Source organism: Macaca mulatta, chromosome 9 (assembly GCF_049350105.2).
Source record: "Macaca mulatta isolate MMU2019108-1 chromosome 9, T2T-MMU8v2.0, whole genome shotgun sequence".
NCBI classification, from domain to species: domain Eukaryota; kingdom Metazoa; phylum Chordata; class Mammalia; order Primates; family Cercopithecidae; genus Macaca; species Macaca mulatta.
This window is the reverse complement of record NC_133414.1, coordinates 127,353,152-127,378,314: the sequence shown is the minus strand read 5'-3', so window position 1 is coordinate 127,378,314 and position 25,163 is coordinate 127,353,152. Positions and strand designations below refer to the sequence as shown.

Sequence of the window (25,163 nt, the reverse complement as noted above, 5' to 3'; positions counted from 1 at the left end):
ATAAGCAGAAGATATTTCTACTTCTGGAGAAGAGAAATTTTGCTGCCAGAGAGAGGAAAAGAAAAAGAAATTTACCTGTTTTAGGAGGGCACTTTGCTCTAACAATATTATTATTATTCCCAGATTCCCAAGATTCACAGTGATTTTTATTCCAAACACATTTTATCCCTGGACCAGCATTTTTACAAAGTTCTTCATCTCTGAAAGCCTTGCAATTTGGAGGCTTGTATACAAGGATATCATTAAGGAGTACACTAGAAAATCCCCCAAATATATACATGGACCTATTAAAAACAAAACAAGAATCTTAAAGAAACACTGTTAAAAGTCTGTATCTAATGTTATTTATAAAAATAAGCATATATTTAAATATACATTTTATACTATTTTAAGTACTTCTTTAAGATCATATTTCTAGCATACAATATGATATAAAAACACCAGAGGAAGTACTATATAATTTCTTGAAGACTTTCCAGACAAAATATGAAATATTCTATAAATCTTAATATATTAAGAAAACACTAAGTCTTCAAAACGTGTTTTATTGTTAATACAAGAAAGGAAAAAAAAACAAGGATTATATACAACATCTGTTTGTCAGAAAAATAAGTGTTGTTTTTAATAAGGTAGTAAACAATATTTTTTTAAAAAGATAATAGCTGTACATAGACAAGACACACTTTAGAACTGCTATTTAGAATTATAAATTTTCAATATAGACATAGAATTCTGAAACTAGACACAGAGTTTTTCTTATGGTGTTTCATTCTTTTAAAATAAGAAAACTAAGAGTAAAATAATCAAAAAGATTTTTAAAATTTCATTCTGGAAAGAGATGCCTAGACAATACTAAATTCTAACCAGTGCCAAAAAAGGTTGAGATGCCCTTAAAATAGCATATTTTTCATGTCAAAAATATTATTAACATAATAAATTGAATCAGTTAAAAAAGGCTTCCAAAATGTATTTTATAATTTAAAAAGGTAAAATAAAAATCAACCAGAGAACCCGAGAGGTTTTATGTTTCACAGTTTTCATTTATTACTGTTTGGACAGCCAATTGATATCAGTTACACAGTTTCATTGTGGTCAAGTCATTTTGTGGCAATAGTGGAGAATTTTTACATATTTAGGATAAGGCAGTAATAAAAATGAGCTTATAAAAAGGTCATTCTGATTTACAAATGTTAAGCTACTAAATGAGCTAGCAGATTGTTACATGTCACTGGATTCCAAATTACCAAAATTTTGAGATAGAAATACAAAAATTATATTAACTTAAATGGGGAAGGCAATGTAATGACCATCGAGTCCAATTTCTCAATGGATATAAGGATTGTAAGGTCCAGAGAGGTTAAGAGACTTGTCAAAAATCACCCATTTCGTAAATGACAGAACTAAAATGAGAATCTAATTCTTCTCACTTTCCTTGTTCTCCTTGATAGAAATATGGGGCTAGCCTCTCTATCATTTCAGTTCCATCTTTTTAAAAGAAGAGTCATTCCTTATCTGATCTCTGGAAAAAGAAAAGAAGGCAGGATGACATAGAAGGGTATCTGATGTTTTATCTCAGCACCTTTCTTTTACCTACTCCCATGTCCCTTAAATATATTAAACAAGAAAGGAAAAAAGATATGATTAACAAATCAAAATGTATTCTATGGTAGAGCAGAGATGCATAAAATCCAATACCACTAAGTACCAATGATAATTTTCAAAAAGAATACCAGAATATGAGGATAGTATGACTGATATCGGTGACCCTCTAAAAATTGGAAATGTGCTTCTTTTACCCATTAATGACTACTGCAGAGTGTCCAAATCTGTTGACGTCTCTATGAAGATTTGGTTTTGGTAGTATTTTCCATTCATCACAAGCTAGAAAAAAGAGAACAGAAAACCAAAAAATGAAATAAAATAATAAACTAAGACAAATAACATAAAAACATCATTGGCCAAATTAAAGATATACTATGCACAAGCAGGAAGCCAAAAAAAAAATTCTCACTAATTTTCCATGACCTTCAATTTAGCATAATTACTCAACTAGCACTATTCCTTAAATAAAAATAACTCTTGCCAAGAATTCCCATAAATAATTTTAAGCATATGAGAATAAGAAAATGAAAGGAATGAACGTAGAGGTATTTTATATTGGAAGATAATTTCGAAGAGCTATCTTTATTAAATATACCAGGTAAAACTTATGAATGTCAGTATAGGGCACGCCTATTTGAAAGTTTAATACTGAATCAAATATTACATGTATGCATACAAAAGTAAATGGCATATATAATGTCCGCTGAAAGAATACCTAAAAATATAATCATCAGGATAAAACATTTAAATCACTTTAATGATTTGATATTTCAAAAGAAAAGCTTTTTTATGTAGAAGGGAATTATTTTAACTGCAAAATTTCTAGATAAAAAATGAAAATCATAAATAATCTATGAACTATATAAAAACTATGGAAAGTGGTTAAGAAAAACGTGTATTTCAATATAAACTCAAAATTGACATATATACTAACATAAATTTGAGATTTAAAATAATTCATCATTCAATGACTAGTAACATTGTCAATACAGTGTTTTAGATTTCACCTTCTTAGAAATGCCATATCTATAAAGACATGCCTTGGTATTTCATAAAAGCATATAGATATAACAAGATATTTTAAAACAAATTAATTTTGTTTAGGTAAAAGCCTTTATGGAACAAGAAAATAATCTTAAGTATAGTTAGTTGTAAAAGTTAAAGTAATGAATTACTTGTTTTCTTATTTAAGTAATTATATCTATAATAATAATAAAATAAATTTGGTTTCAACTCAATATTTTATTAATGAATATCAAAAAGTTATAAAAACCAAAACTGTAAGTTTAGAAAATGATGTTGAAAGACTAAGAACAATAAAATACATGTTGACTTGTATATGCTAAAGTATACTCCAGGAAACACAAATCTCCCCCGAAAAAGTGTATTCATTTAGTTTGTATAATCTGTCTTTTAAGTCCACAAGGTATATCTGCCTATTAAATACTCTCTAAACAGAGAGCGTAAAGGTACAAAACCTAACCTAACTTTATGTAACAGTGTTTTCCCAATGTGTTGTCCAAAGGAGCACTTTTCACATAATGCCTATTAAGATCCTCAAGAGTCAATGCTCTGAAGATCAATCACATTTTAGAAAATATTATTATAGAGGCCTATGATAAAGAATAACAGACTGCCAATTTTACATGTTAGAGTTAATTTAAGAAATGTACATTATATGTGTGTAGTACTGTTAGGTTGGTACAAAATAAATTATATAAAGTATAAATTGTATACTTGTATATATAAAGTATATATAAAAGTTTCAAAGTGTTTTCATCTGCATATCTTAAAATGCTCTTTATAAGAATCCAGTGAAATTGATTAAGCAGGTATTACCCTATGTTAGAAATGAAGAATCAGACCTATGGGAAGGTAAATAACTTGTATGAGGTCCATTAGATTAATGGATCATATAGTAATTCTGTGTGTAATTTTTTAAGAAACTGTCGTTCTGTTTTCCATAGTAGCTGGATCATTTTACGTTTTTACCACTAATGCAAAAGGAACAAATATGTCTCCATGTCCTCGTCAACCCTTGCTATTTTCTGTTTTTTGTATCATAGCCATCTTAATGAGTATGAATAAGTATACCACTGTGGTTTTGACTCGCATTCCCTAATGATTAGTGATGTTGAGCGTCTTTCCATGTGCTCATTGGACATTTGTATATCTTTGGAGAAATGTCAATTACACAGCTCATTTAAATTTATAGATATTAAGTGGTACTGTGCAATCATTGTAACCATGTTAGAGTTTTCCATGTTATGACTATATGAAATATTCACCCATTAAACTGTCAGTGATTAGCCTTTTTTAAGATTTTTTCCTATTACAGGTCATGTTGGTATATTCACTGTTATATGTATCTTGTGCATATTTTGAAGGTTTCTCCAGATTTCCAAGAGGTATAAGAAAATACACAACTTTGATTTTACTAGATTTTCCCAGTTTGCTCCCCAAAGTAGTTGTGTTGACCCACATTAGCAGTGTACAACAGTTCCTCTTGTTTTATATTCTCTACAACATGTAGCTCTATCAGACTATAAACTTTTACCAACCTGATAAATGGCTTGATTTTGCATTTTTCCAGTTACTGGTGAGTCAACTTATTTTCACATGTATAGGTTATTTGTTTTAGTCTTCTATGAAATCACTGCTCAAGACTTGCACATTTTTCTATTTGCTTTTTGTCTTTTTCTTAATAATTTAAAGAATTCTTGATTAAATACTCCGGATACTAATCCTTTGCTGGCTATATGTATTACCATTTATTCTTCCATGCTACAGCATCTTTTTTTCACTTAGTTTATGAAATCTGGTTTCACAGAAAGTTGGTCTTACTTTTAGGTTACCTTATGATCTGTGCTTGTTTATTCAGTAAACTCAGATTTTAAAAATAATCTCTAACTTTCTAGTAAAGGTTTTCAGTTGGCTTTTACTATTTTGGTCTTCAATCTTTTTGGAACTTATTTTTGTATATCTGGTAAGCATCAAACTTAATTTTTCCCATATATATTTTCCAGATGGAAAATTTCCAAGTATATGTCCATGCACTAATTTTCCCAATTTTTGAACATTTATCCTTGACCCACTAACTTGTGCATCATTTAATTTCTGTACTGTTATGGTTTGCTTTTATTATTTTTAAATATATACATATGTGAAGCTCAAACGTCCAATATTTCTACAAGGCTTATCAAAAAAAAAAATCCACTGCCCCCTATCTTCCCAAAGCATATTCCAGAATCACAGAGGTAAGCACTTTTAATTCTAAATAAACAGCTAGAAAGAGTTTGTTTTTGTTTTTTTGTATTTTCATCTGTCCTAAACAGCATGCCTCATTCCCAGTTTCAGATAATATGTCTGACTTCCTTCTTCATAGAAGCTCTTACATAGACTTACACACACATACTTTCTCTCCCTCCATTCTTTATACCTTTATATTATAATTTTTTTAGAGCAATATTCAGTTTCTTATTTGTTTTTTGGAGATGGGGTCTTGCTATATTGCCTAGGCTGGTCTAAATTAATTCCTGGTCTCAAGCAATCCTCCTGCCTCAGCCTCCAGAGTTTCTGAATTACAGGTGCACACCACCGCACTTAGCTAAAGTTCACTTTTCACTATTTCTAATAGTATATATCTGTGATATTATTTACAGATAAGCCAGGTAGCATAATACATATTTATTCTTAAATAACTTCAAACTATACTACACGCTACCTGACTTCAAACTATACTACAAGGCTACAGTAACCAAAACAGCATGGTACTGGTACCAAAACAGAGATATAGACCAATGGAAAAGAAAAGAGGCCTCAGAAATAACACAACATGTCTATAACCATCTGATCTTTGACAAACCTGACAAAAACAAGAAATGAGGAAAGGATTCCCTATTTAATAAATGGTGCAGGCAAAACTAGTTAGCCATATGTAAAAAGCTGAAACTGGATTCCTTCCTTACACCTTATACAAAAATTGATTCAAGATGGATTAAAGACTTAAATGTTAGACCTAAAACCATAAAAACCCTAGAAGAAAACCTAGGCAATTCCGTTCAGGACATAGGCATGGGCAAGGACTTCATGACTAAAACACCAAAGCAATGGCAACAAAAGCCAAAATAGACAAATGGGATCTAATTAAACTAAAGAGCTTCTACACAGCAAAAGAAACTACCATCAGAGTGAACAGGCAACCTACAGAATGGGAGAAAATTTTTGCCATCTACCCATCTGACAAAGGACTAATATACAGAATTTACAAAGAACTCAAACAAATTTACAAGAAAACAGCAACCCCATCAAAAAGTGGGCAAAGAATATGAACAGACACTTCCCAAAAGAAGACATTTATGCAGACAACAGACACATGAAAAAATGCTCATCAACACTGGTCATCAGAGAAATGCAAATCAAAAACACAATGAGATAACATCTCATGCTAGTTAGAATGGCAATCATTAAAAATTCAGGAAACAACAGATGCTGGAGAGGATGTGGAGAAATAGAAATGCTTTTACACTATTGGTGGGAGTATAAATTAGTTCAACCATTGTGGAAGACAGTGTGGTGATTCCTCAAGGATCTAGAACTAGAATTACCATTTGACCCAGCCATCCCATTACTGGGTATATACCCAAAGGATTATAAATCATGCTACTATAAAGACACATGCACACGTATGTTTATTGTGGCACTATTCACAATAGCAAAGACTTGGAACCAACCCAAATGTCCATCAATGATAGACCGGATTAAGAAAATGTGGCACATACACACCATGGAATACTATGCAGCCATAAAAAGGATGAGTTCATGTCCTTCGCAGGGCCATGGATGAAGCTGGAAACCATCATTCTCAGGACACTATCGCAAGGACAGAAAACCAAACACTGCATGTTCGCACTCATAGGTGGGAATTGAACAATGAGATCACTTGGACACAGGGCGGGGAACATCACACACCAGGGCCCGTTGTTGGGTGGAGGGCTGGGGAAGGGATAGCATTAGGAGAAATACCTAATGTAAATGATGAGGTAATGGGTGCAGCAAACCAATATGGCACATGTGTATCTATGCATCAAACTTGCACATTGTGCACATGTACCTAGAACTTAAGGTATAATAATTTAAAAAAAAAAAACTCCCCTGCCAACCAATGATGAACATGTATAATAGGTGAAAAATAAATTTTTATTCGGTGTTAATCATCTGAAGTTTGGATATTTCTGGTAGACATGGATATATGCTGCCCAGATCATCATTCAAAAAAACAAATTTGTTGTCTGGGTTGTTAGTAGTGCTGTCAGTGAATAGTCAGTTGCAAGCTACCTCACAAACTGCCTGAGGAACACAGGCCCACTTTGCTCAAGGGCACACCCTTCTTAGAATGACCCATATCCAATGACTGATAAATGTGGTGGTAAAAAGGCCTGGCCATTCCAGCCCAACATGGGAGAAGTATGACCAATTATTTTGCCTTCAGTCAATCCTTACAGGGTTGACTAAGGTTATCTGTCCACATCACAACTCAGCTTCTCCCTTTGTCCAATTCTGCTTCATCCCCCTACCTCTTGCAAAGGCATTGATTGTAAGGGTACTCCCAATTAACATCATGAATACTAAACTCTACCTCAGAGTCTGCTTTCCAGAGGACTCAAACTCTGACTTGTTTCAGGAATGGTATAAGAAAGTAAGAAATAAGTTGGAGTTTGAGAGCTGGATCATACATTGCCAGGCTAGCAATGAAAAACTCATCATTGGTGGTAGGTGGAGCACAGACAGCTCTTGGCACAAAGTGGCCATCAAGCAACTGCAAAAACTTAAACTAGTGGTAAATTAGGACGGCATACCAATAGAAGGGAATAGTGTAGCAGGAGGAAGTACTAGATGCTTGAAAAACATGAGGAAGGGTAACTATTAAGATATTAGAATTGCATGTCTACTGCTTAGCCCCAGTGTGCTCTAAAAAAAGATAATGAAAGGCTGATAAAGCCAGAGGGTCTCCTCAGTACCATATAAAAAGACTGCCAATTATAGAAGATCTGCCAATTAAAGAAGGTCAAGCCCCAGAAGAAAAAGGACTCTGACACACAACATGGGAGTATCAGAAGTTGATGCACCTTAAAATCTCCCCAAATTTTGAATTCTCAGATTTTCCTGAATCATCTGACACTGCAGAAATGATCCACCCTACCCTCCTAAAACACAGATAGCACTCTGCCTTTGCTTAAACACCATGTAGAGGTTACTCTCCAGCAAGACCTGTGGCCCAGGTCAGGATCTGCTCACATCTTCAGTACTGGCCAGAGGGCCTATAACTTGGGTTGGGTATCAACATAACTCATCCAGGTACATGTTGGGACTGCTAAGGAAAGAAAGAGAATATACCACCAAAGAATCTGTAAGACCTTCGCCGGTCGCAGTGGCTCACGCCTGTAATCCCACCACTTTGGGAGGCAGAGGTGGGCGGATCACAAGGTCAAGAGTTCAAGACCAGCCTGGCCAACATAGTGAAACCCCCGTCTCTACTAAAAGTACAAAAAAATTAGCCGGGTGTGGTGGCAGGTGCCTGTAGTCCCAGCTACTCAGGAGGCTGAGGCAGGAGAATTGCTTGAACCCAGGAGACGGAGGTTGCAGTGAGCCGAGGTCACATCACTGCACTCCAGCCTGGGCGACAGAACAAGACTCTTGTCTCAAAACAAAACAAAACAAAACAAACAAACAAACAAACAAAAAAACCTAGACAGAGAGACAGTACATGTTGGAAGGAGGTGGGAGAGCACAGGTGGTATGAGGTTCAGAGGGGAGCTTGATCAAGCAGGCCAGAACCTTATCATTGGATTAGGGAGAGTTTATTGATTTGAAAGCCTTCTCCCAAGATGCAGGATTTACCTTTCTGACAAGGATGCCACAAGAGGTGATGTTAACTTGCTGTCTGGATGAGTCCTAGAAACATGTAAAACATGAAAAATATACCCCATGCTAAGTAAGGTCAAAATGCCGGAACTGCCATAGCAAACAGTAAAGGCAGTGATTAAAAGTCTAAAAATGTGCACATGCTGAAACCAATATACATTGTAATGCCAGAAAACCCACCAGGCCATTTTATCTACGGAAAGGGCCAGATGATATGACAATTACCAAAGCCATGAAGAATATGATGGTGGGAGAGACACTAAGAAGCACCACTAAGAATTTCGTGGGTCTCCTCCATAGACCAAAGCTGATGGTAAGAGAAACTGTAACAGAACTGAGCCCAATGATGGGAAACAACAGGACAACAGAGGCCAGCTGGTAACACTGAAGTAACAGAAGCCAGTGCAAGTAGAGGGCAATTATTGTAATGAGCAGCAAGGTCAAAAGTGTCAATCAAGGGAATTAACTTATAAAGAATTATAGAGATATTTAACAGAACATAGTATCCCTAGAGGCAAAACAGATAGTCAACAAGGGTATTCCCAACTTACATTATCAAAAGAAAACAAGGGCCGGGCGCGGTGGCTCAAGCCTGTAATCCCAGCACTTTGGGAGGCCGAGATGGGCAGATCACGAGGTCAGAAGATCAAGACCATCCTGGCTAACACGGTGAAACCCCGTCTCTACTAAAAAATACAAAAAACTAGCCGGGCGAGGTGGCGGGCGCCTGTAGTCCCAGCTACTGGAGAGGCTGAGGCAGGAGAATGGCGTAAACCCGGGAGGTGGAGCTTGCAGTGAGCTGAGATCCGGCCACTGCACTCCAGCAGCGGCAACAGTCTCAAAAAAAAAAAAAAAGAAAGAAAACCAAGATGGATGATCAGGAGGCTAATTGTAGATGCTGCAATTAAAAAGTCACAATGCATTGCTCAATTTCTGGACATGAGCCATTTTGGAAATCCAGAGATGATAAATTTTAAATTCTGGGGTGCAGGAAGAAGGACTCTGAAATACCACAGCAAGTGTATGTGTTATTAATTTCCCCAGCTATTCCTCAAAAACATCCATAATAATCTTTTTGGTTAAATTGTAGTCTAGAAAGAAAGGCATCACAAACATTTCAAGTACTATTGAACACAGAGTCTGAGTTGACACTGACACCTGCAGATACAAAGTATCATTATTGCCTCTTTTTATAGTAAGGATATATGGGGATGAGGAAACAAAAGGAATCCTGGACAAGGTCCAGCTCAAAATGGGTCCACTGGGTCACAGACTCACCCAGTGATCATGTCTTCAGTCGCTGGATATAGAATTGGAATAAACAGACTTAGTAAATGGCACAACACCTACCATATTTGGTCCTTGGTTATCACAGTGGAGGCCTCTGGGAGCTTTTATGCCCTGGGTAACACAATAAATGTTAAAATACTATCACATTCCAGAGAGAGTGGATAGAAGCAATTAGTATCACCCTTAAGAACCAAAATAATGCCAGGATAATGGACCCCATCAAATCTCCATCTAAATCATCAGTTTGGCCCCTGCAAACTAAACAAAGCTTAAAGGATAGCAGTCACCTACCACCAAGTAGAACTAAAATTGTGTTATGCAAGATGTATATGTTTTATTAGAGCAAATTAACATGGCCATGGAGTTGGCAAATGTGTTCTTTGCTAACTATCAAAAAAGAGGATCAAAAATCATTTGCATTCTCATGGAAGGGAAACTAGTATACCTTCACACTTTTGCCTTATCCTGTTGGATATTTTGCAGAACATTACGTTGTTCTACTACATTAACACCATTATGCTAATTGGGCCAGATGGGCAAGAATAATGCAACAGAGACCTTCTTAAGACATATGCTTCAAAGGGTGGAAAATAAAATCTACAAAGATTCAGAGACTTTCATGTTGGTAAAGTATTTAGTGGTCCAGTGGACAAGAACATTCTTAGACAGCTCATCCGAATTAAAAGACCAATCACGTATCTTGCAACTCCCATTACAAAGAAGAAAGCAAACCATCTGGTAGGCCTCTTTGTGTTCTAAAGGCAGCACATTCCGATCCTAGGAATACTGCTTCAGCCCATATACTGCAAGACATTAAAGGCTGCCAGCTTTTTCCAGCCAGGGTAGGAAATAGCTCTGCTGTCAGTGAAGTCTACCCTGCATGCAACTCCACAGCTAGGGACATATGACCCAGTACATACTACAGTTCTTGGTAGTGTCACTGCTGGAAAAAGTAGTATATGGAATTTACGGCAAGCCCCAGTGAAAGAATCACAATGCAGTCTTCACACACATGTCAAAGGCCATACCATCTGCGGTGGAAAGTTATATACCTCTATTACTGCCTTGCCATTGGGTCCAGATAAAAATAGAATGCTTAAGCACGGGTAATCAAATGACTATGTGTTGAGAGTTTGCAATCATGAGCTATATTGTTACCAATAACCCTAAGAATATGAAATGGAAGTGGTACCCCTGATCAAGTATGAGCAGGAACACAGGGCACAAGCAATCTGTTTAAGTATGTAGCTCAAATCCCTATGTCATCCACCACTGTTACATCAACACCCCTCCCTATGGCCATATGGGGAATTCTCTGCCGTCCAGATAACAAGAGGAAGAAAACACAAATATGTCAGCTTGATATGTGGGCATGAATCAAATGCCTTAAGGCTCAATACTAAACAAATATAATGTGTTTACATGTAGTCTAAACCAATTCTTACACTAAAAAGTCTCTTACATTTTTAATCTGTCTGACTACAATTTATATTTCTTGCCAAGAAGAAAATATATTTCTGGAGTACTTAGATTATTATCACTTCATAAACAGTTCAAGGCCAAACAAATTAAAGCAAATTCCATAGTTACTGACATCATGAAAATTACAGAAATAATATTCTATACCAACAAAACAGCCACAATGAAAAGAATGAAGACCAAGGTAATATACACTCTCTGGAATACAGGCTTAAAAAAATAAAAAATAAAATAACACACCTGTTAACTTACTCATTATTTAAGGTACTAACTATTAGTTATGAACCATATAATCAATACACATAAGATCAAAAACTTAGAGTTACTATTCTCTCAAACCCAAATTTGAGCAAACAGTACTATACCATCAAAACTATTTACACATGAGGGATAGATAATTATATTAAAACTCAAGCTGAAGGGAGACTGATTTATTTTAACTATTATACCAAAAAAATGCAAGTGGAAAATGTAAATTCACTGGCTAATTTTTCCATAAATGCTCATGTTTTTTCATAATATATATACATATACATACGTGTGTGTGTATATATGTGTGTGTGTGTGTGTGTGTATATATATATAATCTGTATTACTGTAAAGACACTTTAAAAAATCTTTTGGCCAGGTGCGGTGGCTAATGCATGCAATCCCAGCACTTTGGGAGGCCAGGCAGGCAGATCACCTGAGGTCAGGAGTTGAAGACCAGCCTGGCCAACATGGTGAAATCCTGTCTCTACTGAAAAATACAAAAATTAGCCGGGGATGGTGGCGGGCGCCTGTAATCTCAGCTACTCAGGAGGCTGAGGCAGGAGAGTCACTTGAACATGGAAGGCAGAGGTTACAGTGAGTCGAGGTCGTGCCATTGCACTCCATCTCAAAAAAACAAAAAATCTTTTACTGTTTCACTTAGAATGCCAATTCATAAGTCAGTCTTAATTGCAAATTTGAAATAAGACAGAACGTACACACAGGTTGTATGTAAAGGGCTCATAACAAGATGAATATAAAGAAAAACCTATATTAGCCATTTCAATACTTCTATAATAGAAAATTACATTCTGGATGTTGCCAAATATCTTCTCCCATCTGCCTCTGAAATGATGGTACTTTACTGGGGTTCTGTTTTTTGGCTCCTTACTTCAAAACTTCTTTTAATATTCTGAAATAAGCACAATTTACCCTAGGTTATCTCATTCTCGGTTAAAAAAACTCATTCATACCCATACCTTCTCTTAGGATTTGTCCCCTAAGACATTAAATACATATGTATTTAGTTTTTTACTTTCTGCCAGGCAAAGTAGGCATTACTGTTTGACACCTAATCTTAATTGAAATGATTTTATAATGTTTTGATATACAATTATATGTCCTGTTGCCTTAATAGTTTTGAACTAATAAATTATAATTATAGATTCCCAGATAATGAATCACAGTTGAATTCCTAGAATGAACCCTATTTGATCATAGTTTATTCAACTTTTGAAATATGTTTGGATCCTACATGTTAATATTTTATTTTAAATTTTTCATTCTACATTCATGACTTCTTTGTCCTTCCTCCTTCTTCCCTCAAGAGGTAAGATTTTTTTTAAACTTTTTTCCTTTTTTACATTTTTAACTAAGAACTAATAATTGTACATATTAATGGAGTAGATAGTGATACTTCAATACATATAATGTATAGTGATCAGATCAGGGTAATTGGCCTATCAATCATCTCGAACATTTATCATTTCTTTTTGTTAGAAATATTCAATATCCTCATTCTAGATATTTGAAACTATACATAGTAGCTAACTATAGTCATCTTACAGTGTTATAGAACACTACAATGTATTCCTCCTATCTAGCTGTAATTTTGTATTCTTTAACAAATCTCTCTGTGTAACCTACCACTTCTCCCTACCCTCCTCAGACTCTAGTATCCTCTGTTCTACCTTTTTCCTCTAGATCAACCTGTTTTAGCTTCCACATATGAGTGAAAACATACAGTGTTTAACTTTCTGTTCCTGGCTTATTTCGCTTAGCATAATGTCTTCCAGTTCCATCATGTTGCCACAATGACAGGACTTCATTATTTTTATGGCTGAATAGTATTTCAGCATGTATATATACGACATTTTTCAAATTCATTCATCTCTTGTTAGAAACCTAGTTGGTTCCATATCTTGGAATACTCCATATCTTGGAACCAACTTTAGAATATTTTAATACTTTAAATTTAGTTTAGAATATTTTAATATTCTAAAATAAGCACAATTTACCCTATCCATATCTTGGATGTTGTGATGTGTACTGCAATAAACCTGGAGGTGCAGGTGTCTCCTTAATATACTGATTTTCTTTCCTTTGGATACATGTCCAGTAGTGGTATGTAATAGTTCTATTTGTAGTTTTTTGAAGAACCTCCATACTGTTCTCCATAGTGGCTGTACTAGCTTACATTTCCACCAAAAACATTTCCCCTTTGTTCTGCATCCTCACCAGCATTTGCTATTTTTTGTCTTTTTGATAATAAATATCCTAAATGGTGAGAGATGATACTTCATTGTGTTTTGATTTGTATTTCTCTGATGATCACTGATGTTGAGCACGTTGTCATATATTATTGGTTATTTGTATGTCTTCTTCTGAGAAATGTCTGTTGAGATCATTTGCCTATTTTTGTTAAATATTTACAAAATGGTGTGGTTTTGTGTTTACACAAAAAAATATTTACAAAATGGTGTAATTGTTTGGTGTGGTTTTCTTTACTGTTGAGATTTTCTTGGTTCTTTATATATTCTGGATGTTAATCCCCTGTCAGATTTGTTTGCAAATATTTTCTCCCCTTCTGTAGGTTGTCTTTTCACTCTGTTGATTGTCCTTTGCTTTGCAGACGCTTTTTATTTTTATATGATAGCATTTGTTTACTTTTGCTTTTGTTGCCTGTGCTGTTGTGGCCTTTTTCATAAAATCTTCTCCAGACCCATGTCTTGAAGCATTTTTCCAGTTTTCTGTTGTTTTATTGTTTCGATCCATTTTTAGTTTAGAGGGGAGGGTGTGGTTTCATATTCCTGCAAATGAATGTCAACTTTTCCCAGCACTATTTATTAAAGAGTCTGCTTTTTCAGAGCATTTTTTCATTAATCTTTATTCAGTAATTTTTGTATTCAATAGAGTCTCTCAAAATGGATGTAGACTTGTTAAGAATGAGAGAGATTCATTATCCATTATCCTTTTTTTTCTCCTAGATTTTCTATCTTGAGGTCACTATTTTCCAATCAACTTATGGTAGGGGGACAGGTAGAGTGAAATTCAAATACATCTCAGAAATATGATTAAATCTATTGATAAAAACTATTTTTGAATGTCTTATTACACTAACAAATTCTTTCCAACTAAAATTCCATTTTTCTCCTGTTAAACCAGAAAAAAAAATATCATAGTGTATAGTGTTGGTATCAAAAGGACTCTGAATGTACACTTAACTTTAAATTCTGAATACAACATCTTATAGCCTGTGTGACTTTGGGTTTAACCATGGTAAATCAGTGTTGTCTTCTACAAATTAAATATACTAATGTACACTACACAGATGTAATAATAATTATATTATAAATCATGTGTGACATGCCAAGCACTATTGAAAACATTAGATAAATGTTAGTTCATCCTTTCCTCAAAATAAAAGGTTATTTTTTCTTTTACTGAGTGGCCTCTTTTTAAAAAAGAATAAACTACTATTTCTTGTATAGAATCCCCCAAAAAAGAAAGCGAACACCTTAAGCAAAGGATATAATGAAGCTTAAAACAGTCAACAGTTGGCTAAATTCATTGAAAAAAATGTGCGAATGATTCTAAGGATTTTCCTGATCTACAAAGAAACTGTTTCTTTCAGGTGGCCAGCTAAGTGGTACCACTTTCATCAAGAAAAAGCCCTAAGAATGTAACAAAGTGCATAGAGAAATACTGATAAACAGAGAGAGGAACTAATAAAATAACCTCCAGAAAATAAAAATAACTATAAACATGAAGAGCAAGCAGATTGGAATTTTCATAATCTTGCCTGAGTATTCCAAAAAATTAAATAACTAGATGACTTAATTTGAATATGATTTTGCTATGAAATTATATGCCTTACCAAACTATATCTATTATATATGTATACATATATATCACTCCAAAGAGTTGGGCAAAATCAAGTATCCTAGGCTTCATTAATAAGCTAAGTGAATTTTTTTTTTTTTTTTGAGACGGAGTTTCGGTCTTGTTGCCCAGGCTAAAGTGCAACGGCGCGATCTTGGCTCACCACAACCTCTGCCTCCAGGGTAAAAGCGATTCTCCTGCCTCAGCCTCCTGAGTAGCTGGGATTAAAGGCATGCACCACCACAACCAGCTAATTTTTGTATTTTTAGTAGAGATGGGGTTTCTCCATGTTGGTCAGGCTGGTCTCAAACTCCCGACCTCAGGCGATCAGCCTGCCTCAACCTCCCAAAGTGGTGGGATTACAGGAGTGAGCCTCCATGCCCGGCCAGTTAAGTGATCTTTTAAGAGTACACAGAACTGCAATTTCACTGTATAATAAAATGGTTAAGAATATACATTATTATATACTGCCAATTAAAATATTACTTTCTCAAATACAAAATTACTTTTCAGTTTTTACTGATTTAGTTTTTAAATAATCACCTATAAGGAAATTAATGTCATAAGTAAACCACTATGTTCAGGGAATTTATTCTGAAACTCGATTATTCTTTCAATCTCATTTGAAATTTTGGCTATTCTGCTTTCTGCAAGATATAGTTCTTATACAAATCCTATTCCCTACCCATTCTTAAATAATTTAACTCAGGAAATTACATTTTCATGTTTATATTATCCTCTATTATCTTTTTGATGAAGAAAAATATGGTCAATAAGTTGTTTTTCATCTTGTTTCAGAATTCTGTGTGAATTCTAAATAGAAGGTTATCTTAACCAGAAAGTTCTTGTTAACCTTGAAGAAGGTGTCATGGTGGCTTTCTGAAAGTAATAATAACAGCGCTAACAATAACAAAAAAAATTAAATCTGACCTCAAACTAGATTTACAAACTAGAACATTAGGAAGTGTGTCACGTCATATGTTACAGTCAAATTAAGAAATGTGTCATGCTATGTGTTATATTCAACCTATCTTATTCACCACCCTAGCTGTATTATCAGCTGCACTTTAGTCACTTTTTAAAAACATAGAGGCCCAGTATCTAATCTCAAAGAATCTGATTATATAAGTTAGTTTTTTTTTTCCAACCAACCTCCAAAGAGGATGCCAAGGTATGGCCATGTTTGGAAATCACCAGCATATGCCTTCTACATCCATTATGCAATAATAGAATGGGAACTGTGAAGGCAAGGTTATATACCCAAAGATTAGCGATATTGACTGGGTAAAATTTACTATGGCAGTAAGGTTGACATAATACATTTCGCAACAATAAAAAATTAGAAATGGTACAAATATTCCTATTTCTTTAAACATCATATAACACAAAGCAATCAGCTAAGTTTTTAAGTGCCTTCCATAAATGCACCAAAAAAGTCCTAATGCACCACAGTGAAAAGAAAAATTAGCAACATGACATTTTTTCTGTTTCCTAATTGGTTTATTATACAACGCTTATATCTATTTCCACAAAAACATACTCTATAAGCAAAACAATTATTTTGAAAGACATTTGTTGAAGTATAAAGAATAACATGAAAAATACCTTTTCCCAGGAAAATAGTCCAACATTTCATACTACAAACCCAGGAGGATAAATACAGATTATCTTAGAGAACCTTTTTGAGAACTACCTACAAATAATCAAATGAGATAAAGCCAAACAGTTTTAATCTATGTTGAATTGTGGAACTGTCTTTATGTTTTTGTTGTCAGCGTTAGCACAGGGAAAAAAAAAAAACTTTGTTAAAATATAAAATTGTTTAAAATACGCTATTCCTTCCTCCAGTCTGAACAACTTGCTTGAAAAAATGGAACTCATATTTGCTTCTATATTTCCACAGCATTAAGAAACAAGCATTACTAAGAATAAGGTAATTTGTTGCCATAATTAAGAACATACAATGGGCCCAACTAATCAGCATGATGTAGTCAAATAGAAAGACTACCACAAGTTTCAGGAGTTAAAAAAGTTATATCTACCACCTACTACCTGCATGGCTTTGGCAAGTTCCTGTTACTGTCATCTGTTTAATCTTCTGAAAATTAGGATAATAATATCATACTACAAGGTAGGTTAAAAATTTTGTATATAAATTACTTAACACAGTACCTAGCACATAGAAGGAAATTAAATAAGAGTAATAATTAGAATCATCATAATCTGACATCTTTCTATTTCTGAAACAAAATTCTCCAAATTTTTTCACCTAAGTTTTTTGACACATAAAACTTGATATATCATAATCTTCAACAATATGAAAAAATAAAAATACATTCTCATTATGTCAGCCAGAAAATAGCTCAACCTTAAATTCTTCATCGAAGTACAGACGTTGTGTGGAAGCTCCTTGAAGAACCTTTTGCAAAAGTTCAAAATTCCACTTCATGGATTTTTAACAATAACAACAACAATCTATACTTTTTGTGGGACTTTTTCCCCAGAAGAAAAACAAACAAAACTTTCATCAACTTCCATAAAAATAAGCCCAGTGTCTTATCACCATAGCCAAAACAAATACATATTGACAGGCCCAACCTAGCAATGAGATAAAGTCACTGCCAGCCTAGATTCAGTACTTCATTCAACTCATTTGATTAATTTCAAACAATGATTAATGAGCCTCCTAAAAGCTAAGACAATCCCATATTCATCAGGAGTTATCACTTCAAATTATTATTTCAAAACGAAAAAGATTAAATTATTAGTATGGAATGATTAATCACAGAATGACATTCAATACTTAGATTTAAAAACCATGCTTAACTTTATTACTAGGAATTTCCTTTGAAACAACCGTAATAGTAAAAAGATTAAAGTGCTTATTAATAGTCATAGTTTTCTTTACATGATTCTACTTGAAATAATTTACCAAAGCAGATTATGTGCCTTTACGAGGTTTAAGAGAAAAAGTATACTTCTTACATCTATTAAATGTGTTATTCTTTTATTTTTACTTATAAAAATGTTTCCTAATTGCTTCAAATTGGTATAATACTTTATAGCCTCGATAAAAGGTGCTCTTAAGTACTGATAAGTATATTTTAAATATCAGCTAGGTTTTATATATAGTTTGATACATAGAAAAACAATGTTTTCACTACAAGGGTCTACTGGATACCTAAATTTAGTATTTCAATAAATACATTCACGTAAATATTCAGAAATTGATAGGACTACATTGCATAACTAAAACTGGTGAGTCGTATAAATGCATTCTGTTTTTGGTTCTTTGGGAAAACATGCTTATGTAGTTGTTTCCCAGATACATCTGGGTTTCCATTTCGTCTCAAAATCTTATTTCTTTAGCTCTACTATCTCTATTCCTTTCTCCAGTTCTATCAGATTCCTATACTTAGTAAGTATATCTGAAATGTTTAATATAAAATATATTTTTGCTTATCCCTTAAAATCTAAAATGTTTACATTCCTACTATGTATAAAAATTTACATAATTTGACAGTATTCCATATCTACCCATTATCAAAATTAATATGTAGCAAACACAATAAACTGATAATAGTGTTCACAAAGGGAAACAACATAAAAAGTCATCAAAAAGGACATCCAAATCTAGCTTTTTGTACTCCTCTGTATCTACCACTACTTCTGCTCAGTACTTCTGTTCTCATGGCTCTATTACTATAATACTACTATGCTGAAATTAGAAAGAATTCCATTCATATTCTATCACTTATCTCTAAAATGACATATACACATGCTATCAATTAATGTATTTGAGAATATCTATATGGAAAATTTCTGATATTTCCTACTTTGTACAATCCTAACAGATACATACCTATGTCATATGCCAGGAAATCGGCAGAAAAACATTTTGCACCGTTACTCAAGGAAGTGTCATTATGGGTATTTCCTCCAAAAATAAGCATAGCTCCATTGATAAGAACAGCTGAATGAAGGTATCTGGCAAACCCACTTTCTTTCAAAATAGTCCTACAGAATAAAATTTAAAAATGTATTACAAAGGATAAAATGACCTCCCTGATTTTATATATGTTATATAAAGGGTGTACTTTGCATATAGAGTTTTCCCTGGAATTGTGGTGGGAAAAACATATTTTTTAACAATTTATAAATGACCTCTAAACTTCAATATTTCAAAAAAAATATTTTGAGGTTCATAGCATCTTAAAATGCTTTGAGGAGACACAATATCAAAAAGAATTTTTAATACTCATAATAATTTATGTTATAAATTATTTTTTCAGTTACAAAGATAGGAAACAAGCCATCTTAAAACTAGAGGCTCAAAACATAATTTTAAAATACCAAATAAGTAAAATGTTAAATGTAGTAAATTTAGTCTAAACTGTATTTGTTTAAAACTGTATAACTCATACAGACCCCATAATAAAATGTTAAGTTTTTATTTAAGTATAACATGCATAAAACTGCACATAACAGAAGTCTAAAACTCAATGATTTTTCACAACATGAACACAACTAAGTAATCAGCACTCACCTAAAAAACTATAAGAATATTACCACTATTCTAACAGCATAAATTCATTTGCTGTTTTTGTACCTTACCTAAGTGGAGTCTATAGATTGTACTCATTTATGAATAGGTACATTTGCTCAAGATATATATATTTGAGATAAATATTTTGTGTGTAATCAAAAATTACAATTGCAATGCATCTTGTGAAACATTAAAATTAATATAAAATTTTTTAATTAAAGTATAATTCTGAGAGAAAGTATTATAAATATATGCTCACAATTATAACTGATCTGAATGAATGGATATATAGTAAAGGTGCATGGCAATATAAATAAATACTAAATAACTACTCTAACACCCTGATACAAACAATTAGAAGTTAGAATTATTATATACATAAACATAGCTAATATGTAAAGTATAGCTAGTATAGTATATGTAATAGCTCTAAAACCATGATTATAATACCAATTAATTCCTAAAGAATATGAAGCTCAGCCAGGCGTGGTGTTGTCTCACGCCTGTAACCCCAGCACTTTGAGAGGCCAAGGCAGGTGGATCACGAGGTCAGGAGATCCAGACCATCCTGGCTAACACGGTGAAACCCTGTCTCTACTAAAAATACAAAAAATTACCCGAGCATGGTGGCACACGCCTATAGTCCCAGCTACTCGGGAGGCTGAGGCAGGAGAATCGCTTGAACCCAGGAGGCAGAGGTTGCAGTGAGCCAAGATCGCACCACTGCACTCCAGCCTGGGCAACAGAGTGAGACTCTGTCTCAAAAAAAAAAAAAAAAGAAGGAAAAAGAATATGAAGCTCAGTTACAGAATGGTAACATGAGGAGTTCCACAAACACTCCCACTAGGAAAAGAATTATAATTGGTAAAAATTATAAAAAGCAACCATTAACCTTCTCAGAAAATATTACTAAGAGCAACACCAAATAAAGAAACATTTACTCAAAAAGAACAGCAATAGTCTATGGCAATAGATACATTACTTACCCCAACCCCCTCACCCCTGCCTCACACACACACAATCAGTTCAGCATGATAGAAATTCTACCACAGGCAAGTAAAGCCAAGAACATAAGGCCCCTTCATCCCTCAACTCCCACTCCAGGCCAGCGATATCTCACTAGGAGTGGCAGGATACCAGCACTTCTCATTCCCTCCAGCTCTGGGTTACAGAAGCTCTGTTCTGGGAAAGATCATGAGAGGTCTGGGTGCTCTTCCTCTGCCCAGTGGCCACTCATAGGGTGGTAACTATACACCAATTCCTGCAGATTAACAACATGGGACCCAAAAGTCTTCATCCCACCTCACTCATGAGGCAGAGGGTTGCATGCCAAAAGACCCAAGCTGAGAAGACTCCAGAGACTACTATCTCCATCTAGCGCTCTGCACATAAAGTAGTGGTGTCACTCTAAGAGGACCAGGCCACTAAGCCCACCAACCTACAACTCCAAAGCAGTAGCTCAGAACTTTTCCCCAGGAGGAGAGGTAAGCTAAGAAAAAATACAGCCCCGGCCGGGCATGGTGCTCACGACTGCAATCCCAGCACTTTGGGAGGCCGAGGTGGGCGAATCACGAGGTCAGGAGTTCTAGACCAGGGTGGCCAACATGGTGAAATCCCGTCTCTACTAAAAATACAAAAAATTAGCTGGGCGTGGTAGTGCACACCTGTAGTCCCAGCTAGTCAGGAGGCTGAGGCAGAAGAATCGTTTGAACCCGGGAGGCGGAGGTTCCAGCGAGCTGAGATCGCACCACTGCACTCTAGCTCAGGTGACGGAGTGAGACTCCATCACAAAAATAAAATAAAATAAAATAAAATAGTCTCTGGTCTCTAATTTTTCTTTATAAAACAAACAAGAAAAACTATAATCTAGTGAACAGTAAATTAATAATATGGATCAAAGAACAAAATATTCTCTACTAGAGCAATATTTAAGCTAAGCTAAGATAATTTAAATACAATAATGAAGCAGGTAGAACTCATTCCAAGTATGGTAGGCTGGTTCAACATTCAAAGTCAATTGATTCAATCCATCATGTTGATAAGCTAACAAAGAAAATCATATGATCATATCAATAGATGGAGAAAAAGCATTGACAAAATTCAACATTCAGTCATGATAAAAACTCAGCAAACTAGAAATAGAGGGAAAATACTTCAGCTTGATAAACATCTATAAAAACATCATATTTAATGGTGAGAAACAATGTTTTCCTTCCAAGAAAAGGAATAAAGTAAGGATGTTTCATCTCACCATTTCTATTCAACATTTTCATTGAAGTCCCTGCTACTGCAATAAGAGAAGGAAATAAAAGTTATACAGATTGGGAAGGAAGAAATAAAACTGTCTTTTTTCACAAATGATATGACTGTCTACGAAGTAAATCCCAAAGAATCAACAACAACAACAACAACAAAAAGCCCTCTAGAACTAATAAGCTAGTATAGCAAGGTTGCAGAACACAAGGGTAACACACAATTGATTTTTTTATACACCAGCAGTGAACAAGTAGAAAAACACAATACCATTTACATTAGAACCAAAAGAAGACAAATACTGAGGTATAAACCTAACAAAATATGTACAAGACTGGTATGAGGAAAGCTACAAACAATAAAAGAAACCAAAAATCTAAATAAATAAAGAGATAGTACATGAACACAGATAGGAAAACTAATACTGGCAATATGCCAGTTCTTCCCAACTTGATATACAGATTCAGTGTAATACAAATCAAAACCAGTAAGATTTTTAGTAATAAATTTACTAAATTTATATGTAAATGCAAAAGACCTAAAATAGCCAGCACAATATTGAAGAAGAACAAAGTCAAAGATTGACACTACCTGGCTTTGGGACTTACTATAAAGCTACAGTAATCAAGTCAGTCCCTGGGACTGGCAAAACAATAGACGAATAAATCAAGGAAACAGAATAGAGAGCTCAGAAATAGACACATACAAATATAGTCAACTGATCTTTGACAAAATAGAAAAAACAATTCAACAATGAAAGGATTGTCTATTGGACAAATATTGCTGGAACAACAGGGCATCACAGTAGCAATAATAGAAATAATCATCTAGATACAGACCTTACATCTTTTACAAAAATTAACTCAAAATAGATCACAGACCTAAATGTAAAAAATGTAAGACCAAAATTATTTAATATAAAACTCCTAGACGATAACATAGGAGAAAATCTAGGTGACCTTGGGTTTGGTGATGACATTTTAGATACAGCAACAAAAGCATAAATGATGCAAAAAAAAGTCATAATTTGGACTCTATTAAAATTGAAAACCTCTCCTCAGTGAAAGGCATTGTTATGAGAATGAAACAACAAGCCACAGCTTGGGAGAACATATTTGTAACATAAAGCTGATAAAGGACTGGTATCCAAAATATGCAAGGATCCCTGAAAAGTCAACGACAAGCTCAATTTTTAAAAAGGCAAAAGATATGAACAGACACCTTTCCAAAGAAGACATATAGATGTCAAATAAACACGTTAAAAGATGTCCCACATTACATGTCACAGGGAAATGCAGATTAAAATAACAATGGGATACCACTACACACATATTAGAATAGCTAAAATCTAAAATGCTGACAAAAGATGGCAAGGATCTAGAACAACAGGAACTCTCATTCATTGCTGCTGGGAATGAAAAATGATACAGCCAGCCACTTTGGCAGTTTCTCACAAAACTAAACATAACTTTATCTTACCATCCAGGAATTGCGCTCCAAGGTATTTACCTGAATGAGCTGAAAATATGTACACACAAAAACCTGCACACAGATGTTTATAGCAGCTTTATTCATAATTGTCAAAATTTGGAGGCAATCAAGATGTTCTTCAATAGGTAAGTGGATAAACAAAAGATGGTTTCCATACAATGGAACATAATTCAGCAATAAAAGGCATAGGCTATTATGTCATGAAGAGACATAAAGGAACTTTACATGCTTATTGCTAAGTGAAAGAAGCCAAAATTAAAAGCCTACGTAGTACATGATTCCAGCTTTATGACATTCTAGAAAAGGAAAAACTACGGAGACAGTAAAAATATCAGTGGTTGCCAAGAGTTTGGAGGGAGGAAGAGATAAGCAAGAAGAGCACAGGTTATTTTTAGGAAAATTAAAATATTCTGTATGAAATGATCATGGTAGATACATGTCACTATACATTTGTGAAAATCCATAGAATATACAGCACAAAAGTGAACCCTAACATAAACCATGGACTTTAGTTAATGAGTAATTTATCAACACTGACTCATTGATTGTAACAAATGTACCATATTCACGCAAGACACTTATAACAGAGGACCTAGGGATGGGGTGATAAGGGAGTATTTGGAAACATTCTGTACTTTCTGCTCATTTATCCATTAAACTAAAACTGCTCTAAAACATAAAGTCTATTGTTAAAAAAAAAAAGGTAGGGATTAAAATTACATCTGCTTTACCAGATATGGTATATTAAGTGGAAAAAGTAAATCTTATTCCTCATACTTCATGAAAAATATACAAAAATATTTTGTAATGCATGAAGCGTAAAATGGAAACCAAGTTTCTCACTGGCAGAAGAGATTTACAAATGTGAAAGAGGGGAAGGCAAAAATGATCCCTGTAATGATGTATGGCTCATTATGCAATTTAGACAGACAGCATTTAAGCACAGATACATATGTAGAGCTACAGATATATGCCCAGATCTATAAATGGATAAATGGATATAGAGGGGGGTGTGTGTGTGTGTGTGTGTGTGTGTGTGTGTGTGTATTTTCTAGCTATATCTGCTGAAACGGTCTGGGGAAAAATTACATCAAAACAGCAATAAGCATGTCTAGTTCTCTAATCTTAGTTTTTAAATAACATTCTCCACTAAAAGGAACCTAGGTTCCTTGGGGGAAATGACTTATTCCAGCACTGGGGCAGGGAGAGTACAAGATGTGAATCAAATTTTTGTGCAGAAGGTAAAGGAGTGCACAGAGAATGATGGGGACATATCTAAAGAATACAGACGCCTGACTGAAAGGAGCTCACTGGGCAAATCTGGGACAATATAAGCAAAAAGAATAGAGAATAGCAATTGATTATAAAACATTAAATAAAATAAAAATACATGAATTCATACTGATATAAATGAATATACAGGCTGGGGAGACTAAGAAGGAATAAT

The 25,163-nt window shown here is 34.4% G+C and overlaps 1 protein-coding gene across 4 annotated transcripts in view; it reads right to left on the bottom strand.

Moving 5' to 3' along the window:
• The window catches only part of ATRNL1 (attractin like 1), an 831,070-nt gene that overhangs the window by 674,387 nt on the left and 131,520 nt on the right, over positions 1 to 25,163 (bottom strand). For all 4 annotated transcript variants that reach the window (XM_002808513.4, XM_015148255.3, XM_015148256.3 and 1 more), the window contains exons 10-12: positions 19,289 to 19,443; positions 1,797 to 1,881; positions 76 to 284 (exon numbers count right to left, since the gene is read on the bottom strand). In XM_002808513.4, coding sequence (XP_002808559.3) covers positions 76 to 284; positions 1,797 to 1,881; positions 19,289 to 19,443 — 449 coding nt within the window. The remainder of the gene's footprint in view (positions 1 to 75; positions 285 to 1,796; positions 1,882 to 19,288; positions 19,444 to 25,163) is intronic.